This window comes from Boleophthalmus pectinirostris, unplaced genomic scaffold (assembly GCF_026225935.1).
Source record: "Boleophthalmus pectinirostris isolate CB_2022bp ecotype Guang Dong unplaced genomic scaffold, ASM2622593v1 HiC_scaffold_13, whole genome shotgun sequence".
NCBI lineage: Eukaryota > Metazoa > Chordata > Actinopteri > Gobiiformes > Gobiidae > Boleophthalmus > Boleophthalmus pectinirostris.
The window spans coordinates 16,849,460-16,864,630 of record NW_026571036.1 but is presented as its reverse complement, the minus strand read 5'-3'; the positions used below and the strand labels follow the sequence as shown (position 1 = coordinate 16,864,630).

The following is a 15,171-nucleotide window of genomic DNA, read 5'->3' as shown; positions in this document are numbered from 1 at the left end:
CATGAGGATTTGTTTGATCGACGGTAGGCGGGTACTTCTTATTTAGCCTATCGCTGCTATTTGGTTGTGACGTATGTAATGCGCCGCTAACGGGGCTAACTGGTATATTAAGCTTTTTCCAAATCACATAGGAAGAAGAGCAATAATGTATTTCCGCTTTATAAAATTCACCAAACATTCTCTTTGTTTCGGCTTTAAATCCTCAATCTCGGCCAACATAGAATGTATGGCTTCTTCTACATCCATCTTGACCGCTTTGTTTACTGTTGTGCTGTACCACAAAAGGGACCCAGTCATGGCTTCACAGCTCTTCACTGATTGGCCGGTCTACATCTTCCGTCTAGTATATTCCGATGTCTGACCTAGTCACTGGAGAGAAATGAAACTGAGTGGCGGCACTAGGTGGTGCCTGCCTGGCTAGCACAATATTGCAATTTTAATCAAAACTGCAACTGGAACAGAATTTGAATTACCAAATCGCAGAGATTTTGATAATAGTATGTCTAATCGCACTCAGATAAATTGCATGTCACACTTTTTGCCAAGTCATGCAGCCCTGTTACCTAGTTGGCAAGTTGGATGCAATCTATTATTCTTTCCATGTGGCCAAACCTCCTTGTCAAAGCCTGAACTCATCAGAGCCACAGTAGGGTATCGGTGGCAAAAATCGTGTCCTTAGGCAAGGTACTTCACTCGCATTGCCTAGTAAGAAAGCGTTATGTGAGTAAGTGTTGGTGGTGGTTGGAGCTGATGGTGCAAATTGGCAGCCTCACTTCTGTCAGTCTACCCCAGGTCACTTGCGCCTTCCGCATATGGAGAGAACAAATAATATACCAATTTGTAAAGCAACTTTGAGCGTCTGGAAAAACAATCAGCTGTCAGATCTGTAATTGTGTTGTTATTGTGTTTTGCAGATATCTGAATGTTGTAGCTGACATTTTCATGTACCTCTAGTCATTCAGTTTCCCCTTTTGTGCAACATTATAAACCAACCATCTTCAAATGAATGAAGAATCGGTTTCCTAGTATCAAACAAGCAATGATGGAATGACATCTTTTCAAATACCAACCTAATCAATTAGTTTATCTTTGACTGAATTCATCAAACTAAATTTAAACTGTCTCTGTCTTTTTTCCAGTCTTTGCAGAAGAACGGTCAAATCTCGAGCATGAGCAGTCTGAACGGACACTCGGAGGACAACACGTTGGACGATGGTACGTTTCTAATGTTTGTTTGACCCAAGTGTTGTGTCTTTAAGTCTGTCTTTAGCTGCTCCTGGTGTGGTCCAGGAGCTGTATTTGTGTGTGTTTGTGTCTGGGGATCTTGTACTGTTGCTACAGCGCTGGCACAAGGTAAGGTTGTTTGTCTGTCTGGGCCATGTGTGGAGGGATATCCCGCTCTACAGATGTTTTATATATCTCAGCTAATCCGTTTATCAACACAGAGAGGTGACTTTTTTAACTTGTGGTTTGTTAAAGTCAACCTCACACCAAACTTACTGTGAGGAAAAATAGAAATGACACCTAGTGCATTCATTTGGCAAGAATGAAAGATGTGAAGTTTATTAAAGTTTGTGCCTTCTATAAACTAAAGTATTATTCTTAGGACACTTACATTATATTACATGATGTTCTATTGTTTTGTTACAATAATGATTAATTTAAAAAAATATGATGTTTCCAAAATAGGACATTATAATCCAGAGACACATATCATTGCACACAGTTGTTTTAAATTATGGTTCATACAATTGTTCATTGTCACAAAGTTAATAGGTGATAGGTGGTTCCCAGGACCCAGTTTACTTCAAAATTCAGCAGGTCTGGCTGGTCAGACCGTACTATACTATATATAGTACCACAGAACCACAATGTAAGATTCATATTGACCTCTCATAAAAAATAATTTAGTTTTATTTATATAACTTTATTACCTCCCCCATTTACCTGTGCTGTCTTTAATTCTATTAACACATACGTTTATTTTCCTGAAGTCTCCCTTGGCCTGGAGGGCTGCAGGGTGTGTGTTGTCCCTCCCTAAATATTTAGTAGGCCATGACCCGGAGCCTGCTCAAAGCAACCTGCACACTTCATAATACGTTCGGCTCAGGGGAAGGAGTAACCTTATACTACTTAAAACAGCCAGATATGTCACATGCCATTCAGTCAAATACGCCATTTAATAAGTGATTTAATGAAGCGAGTCCAATTGTTTAGAAAGTAACTCAATACACCAAAGATATACAGCAAAAGGCGATCACTAACTTTACATATGACATTAATAAATTGTATGTAGTTTAGCAAGTATTGTTGTCCAAATAAGTATTTTGGGTAGCTAAAACTGAAAGATTTTGAGTTCAATGCTGGTTTCTGGGTGGTTACCCTTTGCATACAGTCTTTTGTCCACTCTATGCATTCATGTTTTATATCAGATCCACTTTCTATTGTACCCCTTGCCATCTATTCAAGGGTTGGACTGACACAAGGAGTTAACTGTTATGACTTCTACTTCATATTTATACACACTTCTTACTTTTCTTTCATACTTATTTTTTGCAGTAACCTTGTGGAAGTATCAATACATGTAACATACTTTAGTACACATTTTGAGTATATCCTTTGACTGACTGTATATAGTATAACACAGTCAAGGCCTCACAGTGGGAGTGAGAGGAAGGGAGATACAAGCAGAAAACATACATCCTGGCTCTGCTCTGGAGCTGGAGACGATAACACTGGTGACGGATCATGACAGACAAAAACACACATCTTCTACGCTTTTACTTTTATTTTATTTTTGTTTAGCCTGTATTTAAAATTTAGACAGGCAGAGAGACATTTGAGGACATGGGAAAGCCAAAATTTTAATGAAAGCATATATTGTGCCACAAATAATTTCCAGCTTTTAGTTTAATTAAATATCACAAAATTAAATCAAAACTGAACATTATCCTCAGTGCTCCTCCGTGAACACAAACAGAGAATTGAGAGGTTCACATAAGGCAATTGTTTCTCATTAAAAGTGTTAAGAAATCAGGGCAGTCATATCTTGTCTATTAGGCGTTGCCCAAAATTGTAATGCAGGAAGTTAATTTTATGAAGATTTATGAAGGAGAGGGTTTTGAGTTGAAAAAGCTAATCGATTAATTTAAAAAGTGATGATGTGTATCTATTTTGAAAACAAATTTGACTAAATCTATCTATAACAGCATTTGATTCCGATGTGAAGAACTGACAAAATAGTTGGACTTGCTCTTGTCCAGCCAAAAATGGTCATTCTAGAAAAGACTCAACAAAACCACATGAAATCTGAAGAACTTTCAGAAGAGGACAAAATAGGATGAGCACAGAATTCAAAGTCGGTCCATATGTGCATGTGTTAGTGCGTCTTCTGTTGGGTGTGGGCCTAAAACCTTTTGTGATGATATCATATGATTAAGTGTCCCTCCCTAAAGCCTTTTGTATTTTAAGGTTTTGTAGTTTAGTTTTATACACCACATAAAGTAAGGGGGCTTAAAGGTGCATCTTTTCTTGTTTGGGTCCAGAGACTGAGATGCTAGAGATGTTATTATTTTTGAAATGTTTCTCAGTATGGCATTAAACTTACCTATCACCATGGAGATGCAATAGAGATAAATAAGTAGGATTTTTCTTATAGCAATGACAGCATATGTAACTGAATAATTTAATTGTAAGGCATAGGTTAAATTAGCCAGGCTGGCGCCACCTAGTGCCTCCACTGATTTTCATTTCTCTCCAGCAACTAGGTCAGGAATCAGAATACACGAGACGGTTTGCAAGAAGTGCAAGTTCGGGCACCAGCCAATCAGTGAAGAGCCATACATTCTGTGTTGGCAACGATTCCCAAGATTGAGGATTTAAAACGGGAACAAAGAGAATGTTCGGTGAATTTTATCAAGGGAAAAGACATTATTGCCCTCCTTCCTACAGGATTTGGGAAAAGCTTAAGATAGCATTTAGCCCCGTTAGTGGCGCATTACATACATCATGACCAAACAGCAGCAATTGGTTAAATAAAAAGTACCCGCCTACTGTCGAGCGAACGAATTCTAACGCTGCGAGGTCAGACGGTTTCTACGAAGTGAAATGAATGATGAATCATGCTAACGTTAAATGGCATACTGTAGAAGTTATTACATCTCCATGGAGATATGTAGGTTGCAGACTCTCCACCAGAAAGTTACACAGCGCACCTTTAACTACAATAGAGACACTGTGAATGAAAATACCGTGAAGAAACCTTTAAAGAGACCAACCAAATCAACCAACATTCATAGTGCTTAGTCCAAAATTGTGTGCATTCTTCAACATTTTCTCTACTTTGAATTTTTTGTGAGTAGAATCTCTAGCTAAGCTCCCAGCACAACTCCTCCAAATCAATGCCAGCATGTGCATTTGACTAAAAGCCTTTCTGAACTGTAGGGGCAGTACCTTCCTTGAAAGCCCATAAGGATCCACTCATGTTTTAATCTTGATCAATGGCGATTATAAAACAACACAACATGCATTAAAGCTGCAGACCTTCGGCAGTCTAGCAGTAATAGCTACAAAATCAATATGCACATTTTTGTACATGACAAACTATCCCGCCTTCATTGTCAGTTAGACTAAAGTGTCCACAGATGTTGAGAGACCACATTGTTGTAGTTATCTGCTTTTCTCTGTGCTGCCTGTACCTCTTTATCACATTTTGTTGCAGGTGTAACATTTTACGAGAGGAATGTGTTTGGACTGTGCGTGTGTATGTGGTTGGGGGTTAACTGGATGGGACTGTCTCGTTGCCAAAAGCATTCATCATCCTTGTATTTCGAACCTCTCCCTATACTCTGGCTGTGTGCTCTGGGCCAGTGGGTCTCACTTCATCCTAACACAAACCAGACCACGGCTTGGTTCTATCCCAATATGAATTACACTGTATTCGTCTATAGCATTCCTTCTGACATTAATAATTATAGTGAGTATTTCCTATTACATTCCTAATAGTGGTTTAACATGTGCAGATATGGACTGTTAAAAGATATCTCCCCAGTAGTGGCAAGCATCAATCACAGTACAGTCAATAATTGAGTTACAGTCACAGAGTGGTGTGTTTTATTCGCTAATTTGTTGTGCAACTCGTGATAGGAAGGATGCATTCGTCAGCCAGCAAGTTTGGAAAGAGTCCACATTTTTCTCATTGGTTTAAAGGTGTACTATCTAACTTTTCAGCTGGAGCGCCCACCATATGCTTGTCTTCATGGAGATGTTAGCTTTGCCTTGGCATTTAAAGTATCTTTCTCCATAGAGGCAAGCACCACCAGACCATGTTGTAGGTTAAATGTGTGGAGACGTGCCTCCGTTCACAGTAAGAATGCATGCTTTCAGTGCACCTTTAATAAAAAATAGCAGCATAATATAGCAGTGTTTCCCAAACTTTTTTTCATGGGACCCATGAAAAATTTAAAAGTCACAAACCTTCGCAACCCAAACCAATAGACATTATTCGTAAATCACAAAATAAAGGTGGATTTGACCATTATTGAAGATTAATGAAGATATTTTATTGTTGAGTGATCGTGTCTCTCTGAACAATTAGTATTACTCAAGTTTTAAACAATGAAAAGCAGTAATTGAACCAGCAATAAAAAGATCCAGACGTCACCTATTTGGACATTAAATATAGCCCATTTCTTTTTCTTTTCAACATTTAATTGAACAAGCAATATTGGAACAAAATAGTCATTAGCTCTCTCATGTGTCAGAACTGTATATTGCAGACCTACATGCAGATTGTGACAAGGTGGCCCCAAAAAAATCTCTTGCCTGAGGGTCGTGACCCAGTCTTTGGGAAACAATGTCATAGTATGAGTTACCCATAGTAATTGCATTTGTAGCCACTGACCACCCTTCCTTTTGAGGCAAGAACAACTAGATCGGTTTTAAAAACATTTTGTTATTTTTTTATCCAAGCTTTAACTAATGGTATTTTGTTGCAGTAGATCCATACACTTGCACAAGCATAACATTCCATCTGTATTTAAATTTAATACAGAGATCTGTCTTCAGGCATTGACAGGCTTTGGAGAATTTAAATTCCAATAACATCACACCTTTGCTCATAAACAGCAATCTTGATAACACATATTCAGATTTCTTTGGGAAAGTCACTGTTGTCCCACTTTCTTGTCTGAACATGCCAACCACCATCTGCACCTGCTAGTAGGCATCTAAAGTGCATTTTTACTGGCATTGTGACCTACATTTAAACCTAAAGCTGGTTTAGTCATTGTTTTGCACTCTTAGTCCTGATTATTGTAGAATTTAATTCTGTTAAACCTCTTTAATCAATCAAATCTCAACCTGATAAAATGTATTATTAATCTAATATTATTCACATCATTCCGCCCCACCCACTTTATCTCTAAAAGCTCCTAAACTGTGTTTTCTTGTGGTGGCACTTCCGGTTAAGTGGGAATCTCATTCGTGTCAATGGTGAATGTGAGAAAAGGTTTGCTGATTTAATATGGCATAAAGTTAGTTTTGTAAGGTTAGTAAGGTTAATTTGCGTAAAATGTTTAATGTTCTTGTGCATCAACAAGTTAATACTGCCCCATTTCTTGGGAGGCTTTAAACCAGCTTTATAGTTTGTATTGAACATATTTGCTGTTAGGATTGGGGTTAGGCAGCCCCACACAAAATAATCCAACCTGAATGATGATGGTGGCACCCACAGCAACTTCCAGAAAAAAGTGATTAAGGCTGTGCAATCAAGATTGAGATTCAGTTGTTTTAATTCACAGTTTTCTTGGTTCTTTTTAATCAACGGGTTTATATTCAATCCTCTGTCAGTAAAATATGTTGTTTGGAGTGCAGTTCAGACTTCAGCCCAGCACAAAAAATGTTACATTGTAAAACTGAGCAAATTAGTAAAGGTACACCTCTGGTTTAGACTTAAGCTACAGTGAGACCGCCCTAGGACCCTCTCTGTCATGTTTCTCAGCACCAAAGAAGCTAACCTCCCCCTCCGCCCCACACCCCACAGCCACAAGTGAGACCCAAAGAATGGGACTGAGGAATGTGGTCCACCCTCCTCTGCAGGAGCCTAAAAGCATTTTGACTGATGGTTGAAATTTAACCAACAATTAATACAGTCTTAACAATACTACTATGCTTCAGTGCTTTTGCCTAGTATGTGTCACATAAGGGGTATGTTGCAACTGAATTAGCTTTTTTCTCCATTCTGTTATACGTCATTGACATTTGTGGCCAGAAATCTATCAAAAACATGCAAATTGTTGTGAAAACAGCTGTGATGTTAGCTTACTCCTTTTTGGCTGCATCTAAATTAGACTGAAACACCCAGTTGAAATGACTTGTTAAAGGGGAGCGGTATTGGAGTGTAGAGCTGGAGATCCAGTGCATGTTTGTGGATCTGGGCCAAAATGTAATGTTAAGCAGAGATAGGAAAAACAATGAGGTAAGAAAAAGATTTCCTGGAAGAGAATAATAAACATCTTTACCATTGCGAGATAGGGTCTCCAGGGTCAAGAGAAACCAACAAATCTCTAAGTATTCTATTATTTTAATTTGAAAATCTGTATTCACTATATCTTTTTTACTTTATTCAAAGTGCCAAATTGGTTATTTCAGTTGCTTTTAATGTCACGAGATGTTTTATAGCGCATAGCCTGTACACTGAGACAACATGATGTCTAACACCAACTGGAATGCCAAATTGCTCCCTGAAATATTTCTGGAATGTAAAGTAAAGGCAAGTGTAACAGATGGCAGGTCACAACTATGAGGAATTTTTTTGGTCAATTGGTTCAAATGCACTATTTACTGAACATATTTGTCACGCCAGTTTTTACATTGTGAATTCAAGCGTTAGTCACATGTTAGTACCTAAATAAAGATCATTTAAAGTGGCTTTAACCTTTTTTTTCTGTGTAGATGACCAGAATTAGTTTTACCCCAGTACAGATATATTGTATAAGTAGGTCTTAAGGTAGAAATGAGATCACTGTGTGCTGTCTGTGTATAATTTAGAGCTCTTTATCCTCTGAGAATTAGGAAGTGGGCTGTTAGCATGCTAATGGTTATGAAAGGCGCTTATAAACATATTGTGATGAATAATTAGGATTTTCCAAATGCACAAGGTAACTGAGGGATAACTTTGGACCTCTGCAGACTGTTATAAATAAGCTAGTTATGTTTTTCAAGTTTTGCAAACACTAAAAATCAAGTACAATGCATTTAACAATATACGTAAATGTACATGTCTGTCATTGTTCACATTTGAGTCATGAAACAGGGAGAGGCGTCAAATCTTTTATCCTTCTGAATCACACTTTTACGGAAATTCGTGGAGTACAAGACAAACTCAAAACATTGCATCGCTCGAGGAAATGGGAAAGGGGAGGAAGAGGAAGCCATGATGTCAACAAGAGACTGTATTTCCTGTCTTACAGTCTTATCCCGTCCTGGCAGCCCAAGCCGTATAGCCCAGCTTAAGTACTTCTCAGATGGGGCAGTGGAGTGGCATTGGACCATTGGACACTTTCAAGAGGTCCATTGATCAAAACTCTGTGATCTTGTGTAAAATTCACGCACACTTAAGTTTCCCTTTCCTCCAATTATCCCAACATGGTTTGAAATCTTGTTCTTGGAATTCTTTGAGGAAGGGGGAAGCTTAAACTGGGCCTGGCCTGTCTGTCTGATGATGTCATGCTCTTTTTGAATACGGCATACAAAAAAAATGACCCTTCACCCATCCCTCCACTCACTCAGTACCCCTCCTTAGACATTCTTGAGCGCCTGCATGTTTTTTTTTTTTTTTTTTTTTTTTTGTTCTTCACATTAAGCAGATAGAGCTTTTGCGTCAGCACTCCCTTAAATTTTTAATTTGTTTAGATGAGGGTATGTGATTCAATGCCATCAGAATTTTATTTAAAGTTTTTAGATAATTTTGACAAATACACTATGCGAGAAATGAGAAGTGATTCATTCCAGTGAGTGACTTTGGTATTTTTGTTTCTTATGTTTAAAAAAATTTACTTCAGAAGGATTTTAATATTTGTCTGTCCTTTAGTCCAATCAGATATGAGGTGAACACGCAAACTCGTCATAGAAAGGTCTCAACCTGCTGTGGAATCAAACCCAAGACCTTCTTGATGTGAGGGGAGCAAGGCTTGTTTTCTCCAGTCACAAGGGGCCAGTTAAGACACCAATAATGGCATTTATTTTGTGTTACCATTGAATATACACAGAATATATCCAGTTAAAGAGCCCATATAACACTATTTTCTATCTATGGTATAATATTCTTTATTATCAAAAACATACCTGGAGTTTTGTTTTCGTTTCATTCACACGTTTAAAACGCAAACTGCATATTTAGATGGAGTTCTTCTCTCAAACAGAAAACACTCTATTCCACCTTGTGATGTCATGAGATGATACAGGAACATTTGAATGATTTCAGCCCTGGAATTGTCAATCACAAGGCAGAAAAGAGCACTTTTAGCTTTGGAGATATAAACACCTTAATAATAAAGGGTTACTCAACCCAAATATAAGTGAATGAAACAAAACTCATCGTCAGTTATGTTTTTGCGGAGGTAACAAGGAGGTTACTTTTGTGCAATATAGAGCCTTTAAAGTATATGTCATGGCAGTATTTCACACAAGATTGGGACATGGAACTTGGTCCACAATACTGCCTTTCAAAACACATGATATTTTCCATCCTTTAACCACTTTATAGAATGTATATGGGACCTTCACATCAGCAATTCTCACAAAGTCTGCCATAGCCCGAAGGCAGTGTGGGTGCCTAAATTAAAATGTGTCAGTATGTATGGAAGTCCAGGAATGTGACTGATGTGGGTGAGTCAGAGCAGAGAGGATGAAGGACTGAGCCAAAAGGAAGTGCACTCCAATCAAACTTTAAATGCCTCGGAGTGACTCAATGTCCACTCAGCATTATGTTCTGCTCCTATAGTGGTACATTGTGTAACCTGATAGGGGAGTTGTATAGTGAAATGCCAGGCCTATGAGACACCATAATAACTGCAGGCTTGATGTATGTGTCATGGCTGGATTCCTTGTAAATGACTGTGATCATCTTTATGAAGATCACAAAGGTGACTTATGGCTTTACGCTCCAGTTTATTGTACAGTTGTTTTTGTTATGTCTAAGTAATTTGAGATGTGTTTGCCAAATTCATGGGGGAAGCCTTCTCTCTTCACTTGCCCTGTTGGAAGTTATATAGAGAGCTATCTGGGCTTATAACAGGTACAGTGTCTTGTTTCACGTGTACAATCAAACCCATAATTCCAATGTTTATCATAATTTTGACTAAGAATGACATAAGAAAACTATTCAAAACTACCTATTCTTAAATTATAACTCTTAGCCCAAACACTCCCTCAATGGAGTGCTGCTCATTTAGCTGAAGTTTTGTGTACATCCACAAAATGAATTCAAATCATGTTAAATCAGTTAGTGACACACATAACCATGCCTAATGTCTGGTCATGTAAACTTTATACTACATACAGTCAGGCTGTAGCAGACAGCACTCGATTACTGTTGTTATCACCCTTTTGGGAGCACTGCACCAGAATTCACACATTCCTTTGTGACAATGCCAAAGTGTGACAGATCTGATTATGCCGGTATTTACCTGGGGATTTATCTGCATTCTTCCAGACCCCCCTTGTCCTGGGCCCCCCTCACACAAAAGGCGAATTAAACCTGTCTGGATTGGAGTAATTGAGTAGTGGATTTGAGCTTTAAAAGCTTTGGTTTAGACTTGTTTTGAAAAGTTAAAAAATAGTTAATTAGTTTGTATGGTAATGTCTGTTAGTTTAAATTTGGTAAATATTAAGATTACTTTGTCATTGTAGTCACACACACAAAAATTTTTTTTTAGATAAGGATTTGTATGTTTTGTTTTAAGTTTCAAAGTGATCTAACTTGCACATGGTATTTTCTTGACAATGATAAATTCCAAAAGTGAAATTTGGACTTTCCTTGGACTGTTTTCCTCAGCAGAATCTAACTGCAAGTTAGTATCAGATCCAGCTTTATCCTGGCCACACATTTGGCATTGTGTGCGATTGTAGCACTTGTAGTGTGGAAAAACATTAGCAGTTTACCCCAAATGAACCTATAACGTTACACTGAGGCAGTGCATACACAATGGACTTCCAAACAAAATGCCTCCTGGTTTGACTCCGTCAACGTGCCTCTTGATGCCTGGTGACAGTAGTTATGAGATATGGTGATACTGTGGGCTTGCGGTTGCCCCTGAATGTGGGAGTCAAAGAAGGGGGCTGGGGATACTCTCTAGACTTGTTTTGAGTTACTTGTTTGTCTTTTGTGGAGAAAGAGAAACAATGCATAAGAATTGGTATGCAGAGACCCATGCAGGAAGTGGATTTGGGTGAGACAATATGGAGTTTAAATATGGTGGAAAGTTGTGTTTCACAATTTGTATTTGTAAGTTTGTTATTTTAAATACTATTTCTACGTACACTGTAATAAAGTGACCCCATAACCTCACCATGTTGTTAGGGCATCCTGGTTAGTTTTAGTTGAAGCACTTGTGAGGATTACATAATTTGTTATGTGATCTGAATATACTGTAATAGGTAAATTTAGCCTTTGTCCTTGATATTGGCACAGTTGTAAAATACAAGCAGTAGCAGTGACAATGGAAGCAACAGTAGCAAACCTATAGAAATAATAGTATTTAGTAGTAGTAGTTGTGAAAATATTCAGTTCTGTACATTTTGATTCTTTCTTATACTTTTTTAAAAATATAAACAATACTTTTACCAGTATTGGGTACAAAAGTAACATTTTCTATGGTTAAGGTAAACGTGATCACAAACTTCAGTCATGCTTATAGGAAGAGGAGAAGGTGGAGCGGGTGTTGAGATGTATGGGTGGAGTGAGGGGGAGGGGGTGGGGGGGTGCTCATTCAGAACAGCTGAAGAAAGGCGCGGGGCGGACGGGGGAGGAGGAGGAGAGGAAGGGAGCCGGGGGTGGTCCCAAACATGACATGTGTGTGGGTCTGTTGAAATCAGTGTGTAGCTCTCTCTTCCCCACATACCGACCGGGACGCAGCAACTAGACACACAGCTCAGCCCTCTGTAGAGTGAAGCAAGTGAACAGCAAGCCAAGTTTGAAAAGAGATATTACAGCTTTCATTTTTAAAAACGTTTTTCATTTTTAAGTTTTCCATATATTTTTAGGAAAGTCATTTTGGAGTTGTACAAATGCTTGGGACAATAACTCTAACAGGTAAGCCTATATTTCAATTATTCTGTGTATTGTCCGGTGTTTAGTATCATTTTCAGGTCTTTTTATTGGTAATTGAATATGTAGTGCAAGTCTATTCAGGGGTTTCATCTTACATGATTTTACGTGAGTTTTCTAGCCTAAGGCATTGTTGTCCTGAGGGTGTGGTTAGCCTGCACTGTCCCAGCATGGATGAGTAAATTCAGCTGTCCTATTTGTGGATATACTGAGAGTGGAGGGAATTCCAGTTTGGGTTTTATATGTTCTGCTTTTTGAATTTAATATCTGATGTCTCATCTCCACTTTTATAGTGTCATACTTGCAATATGTAGAGTTATGAAGTACAAGTGATGACTGTGTAGTTGGCTTTATTCCCCTCCATAGCATCTCCTCTTTTCCTGTTGCCACTGTAGCCCATTCTCCAATTGTTCCTCTCAATAAATCCTTTCACTGATGTATTCAACTAAGTACCCTAAACATCACTTAACACTGACTTTTTGGTGGGAAAAAATCTGACAAAGCAACAGCTGCCCCTGTAGTACAAATGCCCCCACTGTACAACATCAGTATTTGACAGACCTTTTCAAAGGCCTCTTTTAGCTTGGGCCACAATCAGAGCCAGCTCTCCCCAGCGTCTTGTCATGTGAAGTATTCATTAGATTAGACTTGCATCTTAAATCCCAGTGGGTTATTCACTTTAGTGGACTGTAATAGGGAGGGAGGAGTGCATATGGAATTATTTGCTTCACAAGGCTTTAAAAAGTTGGGAAAGTGATCGTTTTGATAATTTACACAAAGATATATGTTGCATTTGTGTAATAGTGTGGAGATATGCTTCAAAGCCATATTGTGTTGTATATAAGTGGAAAGAATGATGCAATGGTTAATGGACTTTGGGTGTGACTGATGCCTGGATCCCCTATGGAGACAGTGGAGTGCTCCCTCTGACCACACCTTAGATCATGGAGCTCATGAGATACTTAGGCTACTATAACATTATACCTTGTTGATTTTTAACTGCTATAAGTACTAGTAGTTGATCTGTTTTCATTATGAGAGGACTGACACCATCAGACACAGTTTTATGAATTATATATCGGCGATACCACTTTTGATAACTTTTTTAATATGCTTACTTTTATACTTTTATGTTAGTGAGAATGTGAGTGATTGAAAGGGGCCATATAGCTTCCCTAGTTTACAATGTAAACAAAGCCTGCCTCCATTATAGTACTAGAACCTCAGTTAATGTGTATGTATCTGTATGTTTGATATGCAACACCCTTCTAAAGTGATTTGGGTTCCAGCCTCGGGACATACCCCCCTCCCCTCCACATCTCTGTCTCGCCCCGTAGCCCCCCACTGTCTCAACCCTCTCACACACATTCTTGCCAGTACAGTCGTTATTCAAAACACCCGCCCTCCTCCACCTCCTCCCCCTTTTTGCATTTAAACCACCCCACCCCCTCTTCCCCCAAAACGAATCAGTTAACAGTTGTGTGTGCCTGTAAAAAAAAATCGTCCGGAAAACAAAGATCAAAAAGAGAGGAGAGATGCCAGTAGTCTGTTAAATCAACATGGTTCCTGTTTTACTATCCATGTAGATACACATAGACACGTCCTTCACACATGTGTTACATCAAGTCTGTAAATGGCCCAAGTTCACACAATTGTATTTGTGTTGTTAATGCTTGACTAGTATCACCTATGTGACTGAGACACAATTGTAAGAAACTGTTTTTTGATTGGTCGGCCCCAGTTCGTGTTTACATAGGGTCTTTTCAGTGTGCTAGCTCGAAATGACAAACTTCCTCTAGTCTGCATGGTTTCTTGATAATAGCAAAGTTGACCACCCCCCGTCTTTTATTTTGGGAGGCCAAAGAGGGTAAGAAGGCTATTGTGTTTGTATGAGTGTGTGCCTTGGGAAGGGGGGTGGTCCCCATCCATCCTGCTGTGGTGGAATTTGGGTCAAGGGGATTGGGACTTTTTAAATAGGAGTAAAAGCCAGTATTGTATAGCTTAAATTTAACGCTGTTTAAAGTTGAGACATAAATAACAAACATTCTGAAATTCCCATTGGTCCAAAATATGTTTAGAGCATCCTAAAATATTTTATGTAAATAAGGAGGTGACAACATAGTTTAAATTCCTCAATCCATAAGATATGGGCATGACCATGGCTTTAAGTCTGGTATGTCACATAGTTAATAAATATAATTATCCTGTAGCCTTTTTGCAGGGTGTTAGAGCTTTCAAAATCCTCTCCTTACTGTTTGGATCCTTGGAAATGTTGGAATGTGGTTCTTCTAAGTGGAGCTTTATGTCTATAATTAAATAAAAGTATGTAGACAGACATTTGGTTTGGCATTTTTGTGTCAGACAAAAACAGAATTGGATGTTTTTTCCATATCAGCATACTTAATAAGCATTTCTCATTTTTGTAATGGTCTCAAAAAATATTATTCTTTTTTCACTAATGACAAAGTTGAGAGCTTAGTTTCCTCTCTGTGTAATAGGCTCATAGTGTTTTTAGTGGGTGTAATCAGGTAAGCTGATAGCTGGGCATTAAGTGCTGGCAGTCCCTATTGAAAGTGCAGGGGTATCAGATGTGAGGCTTTCCAGACTGCAGTGAGATGTAAGAGGAGGAAAAAGGTTTCAGACGAGAGAGGTCATCACTCCATACACTCTCCACTATCAAAACACAGACAGAAATGGCGGACAGGCATCCTTTAAGCCTCAATTGTATTCAGTTTTGAACTCTAGAGTATTTGGCAGGTGGTTCATGCAAGGCTATTTAGTTTTCTATTATATATGTATGCAAACATAGACAGATCAAACCTATACTGCCAAAATACTTATGA

At 38.5% G+C, this 15,171-nt stretch overlaps 1 protein-coding gene across 1 annotated transcript in view; it reads left to right on the top strand.

Moving 5' to 3' along the window:
* Positions 1-15,171, top strand: part of akap12b (A kinase (PRKA) anchor protein 12b) — a 42,334-nt gene that overhangs the window by 21,121 nt on the left and 6,042 nt on the right. The window contains 1 exon segment of the mRNA XM_020925233.2: positions 1,140-1,215. Within this exon segment, the coding sequence (XP_020780892.2) occupies positions 1,140-1,215 (76 nt within the window).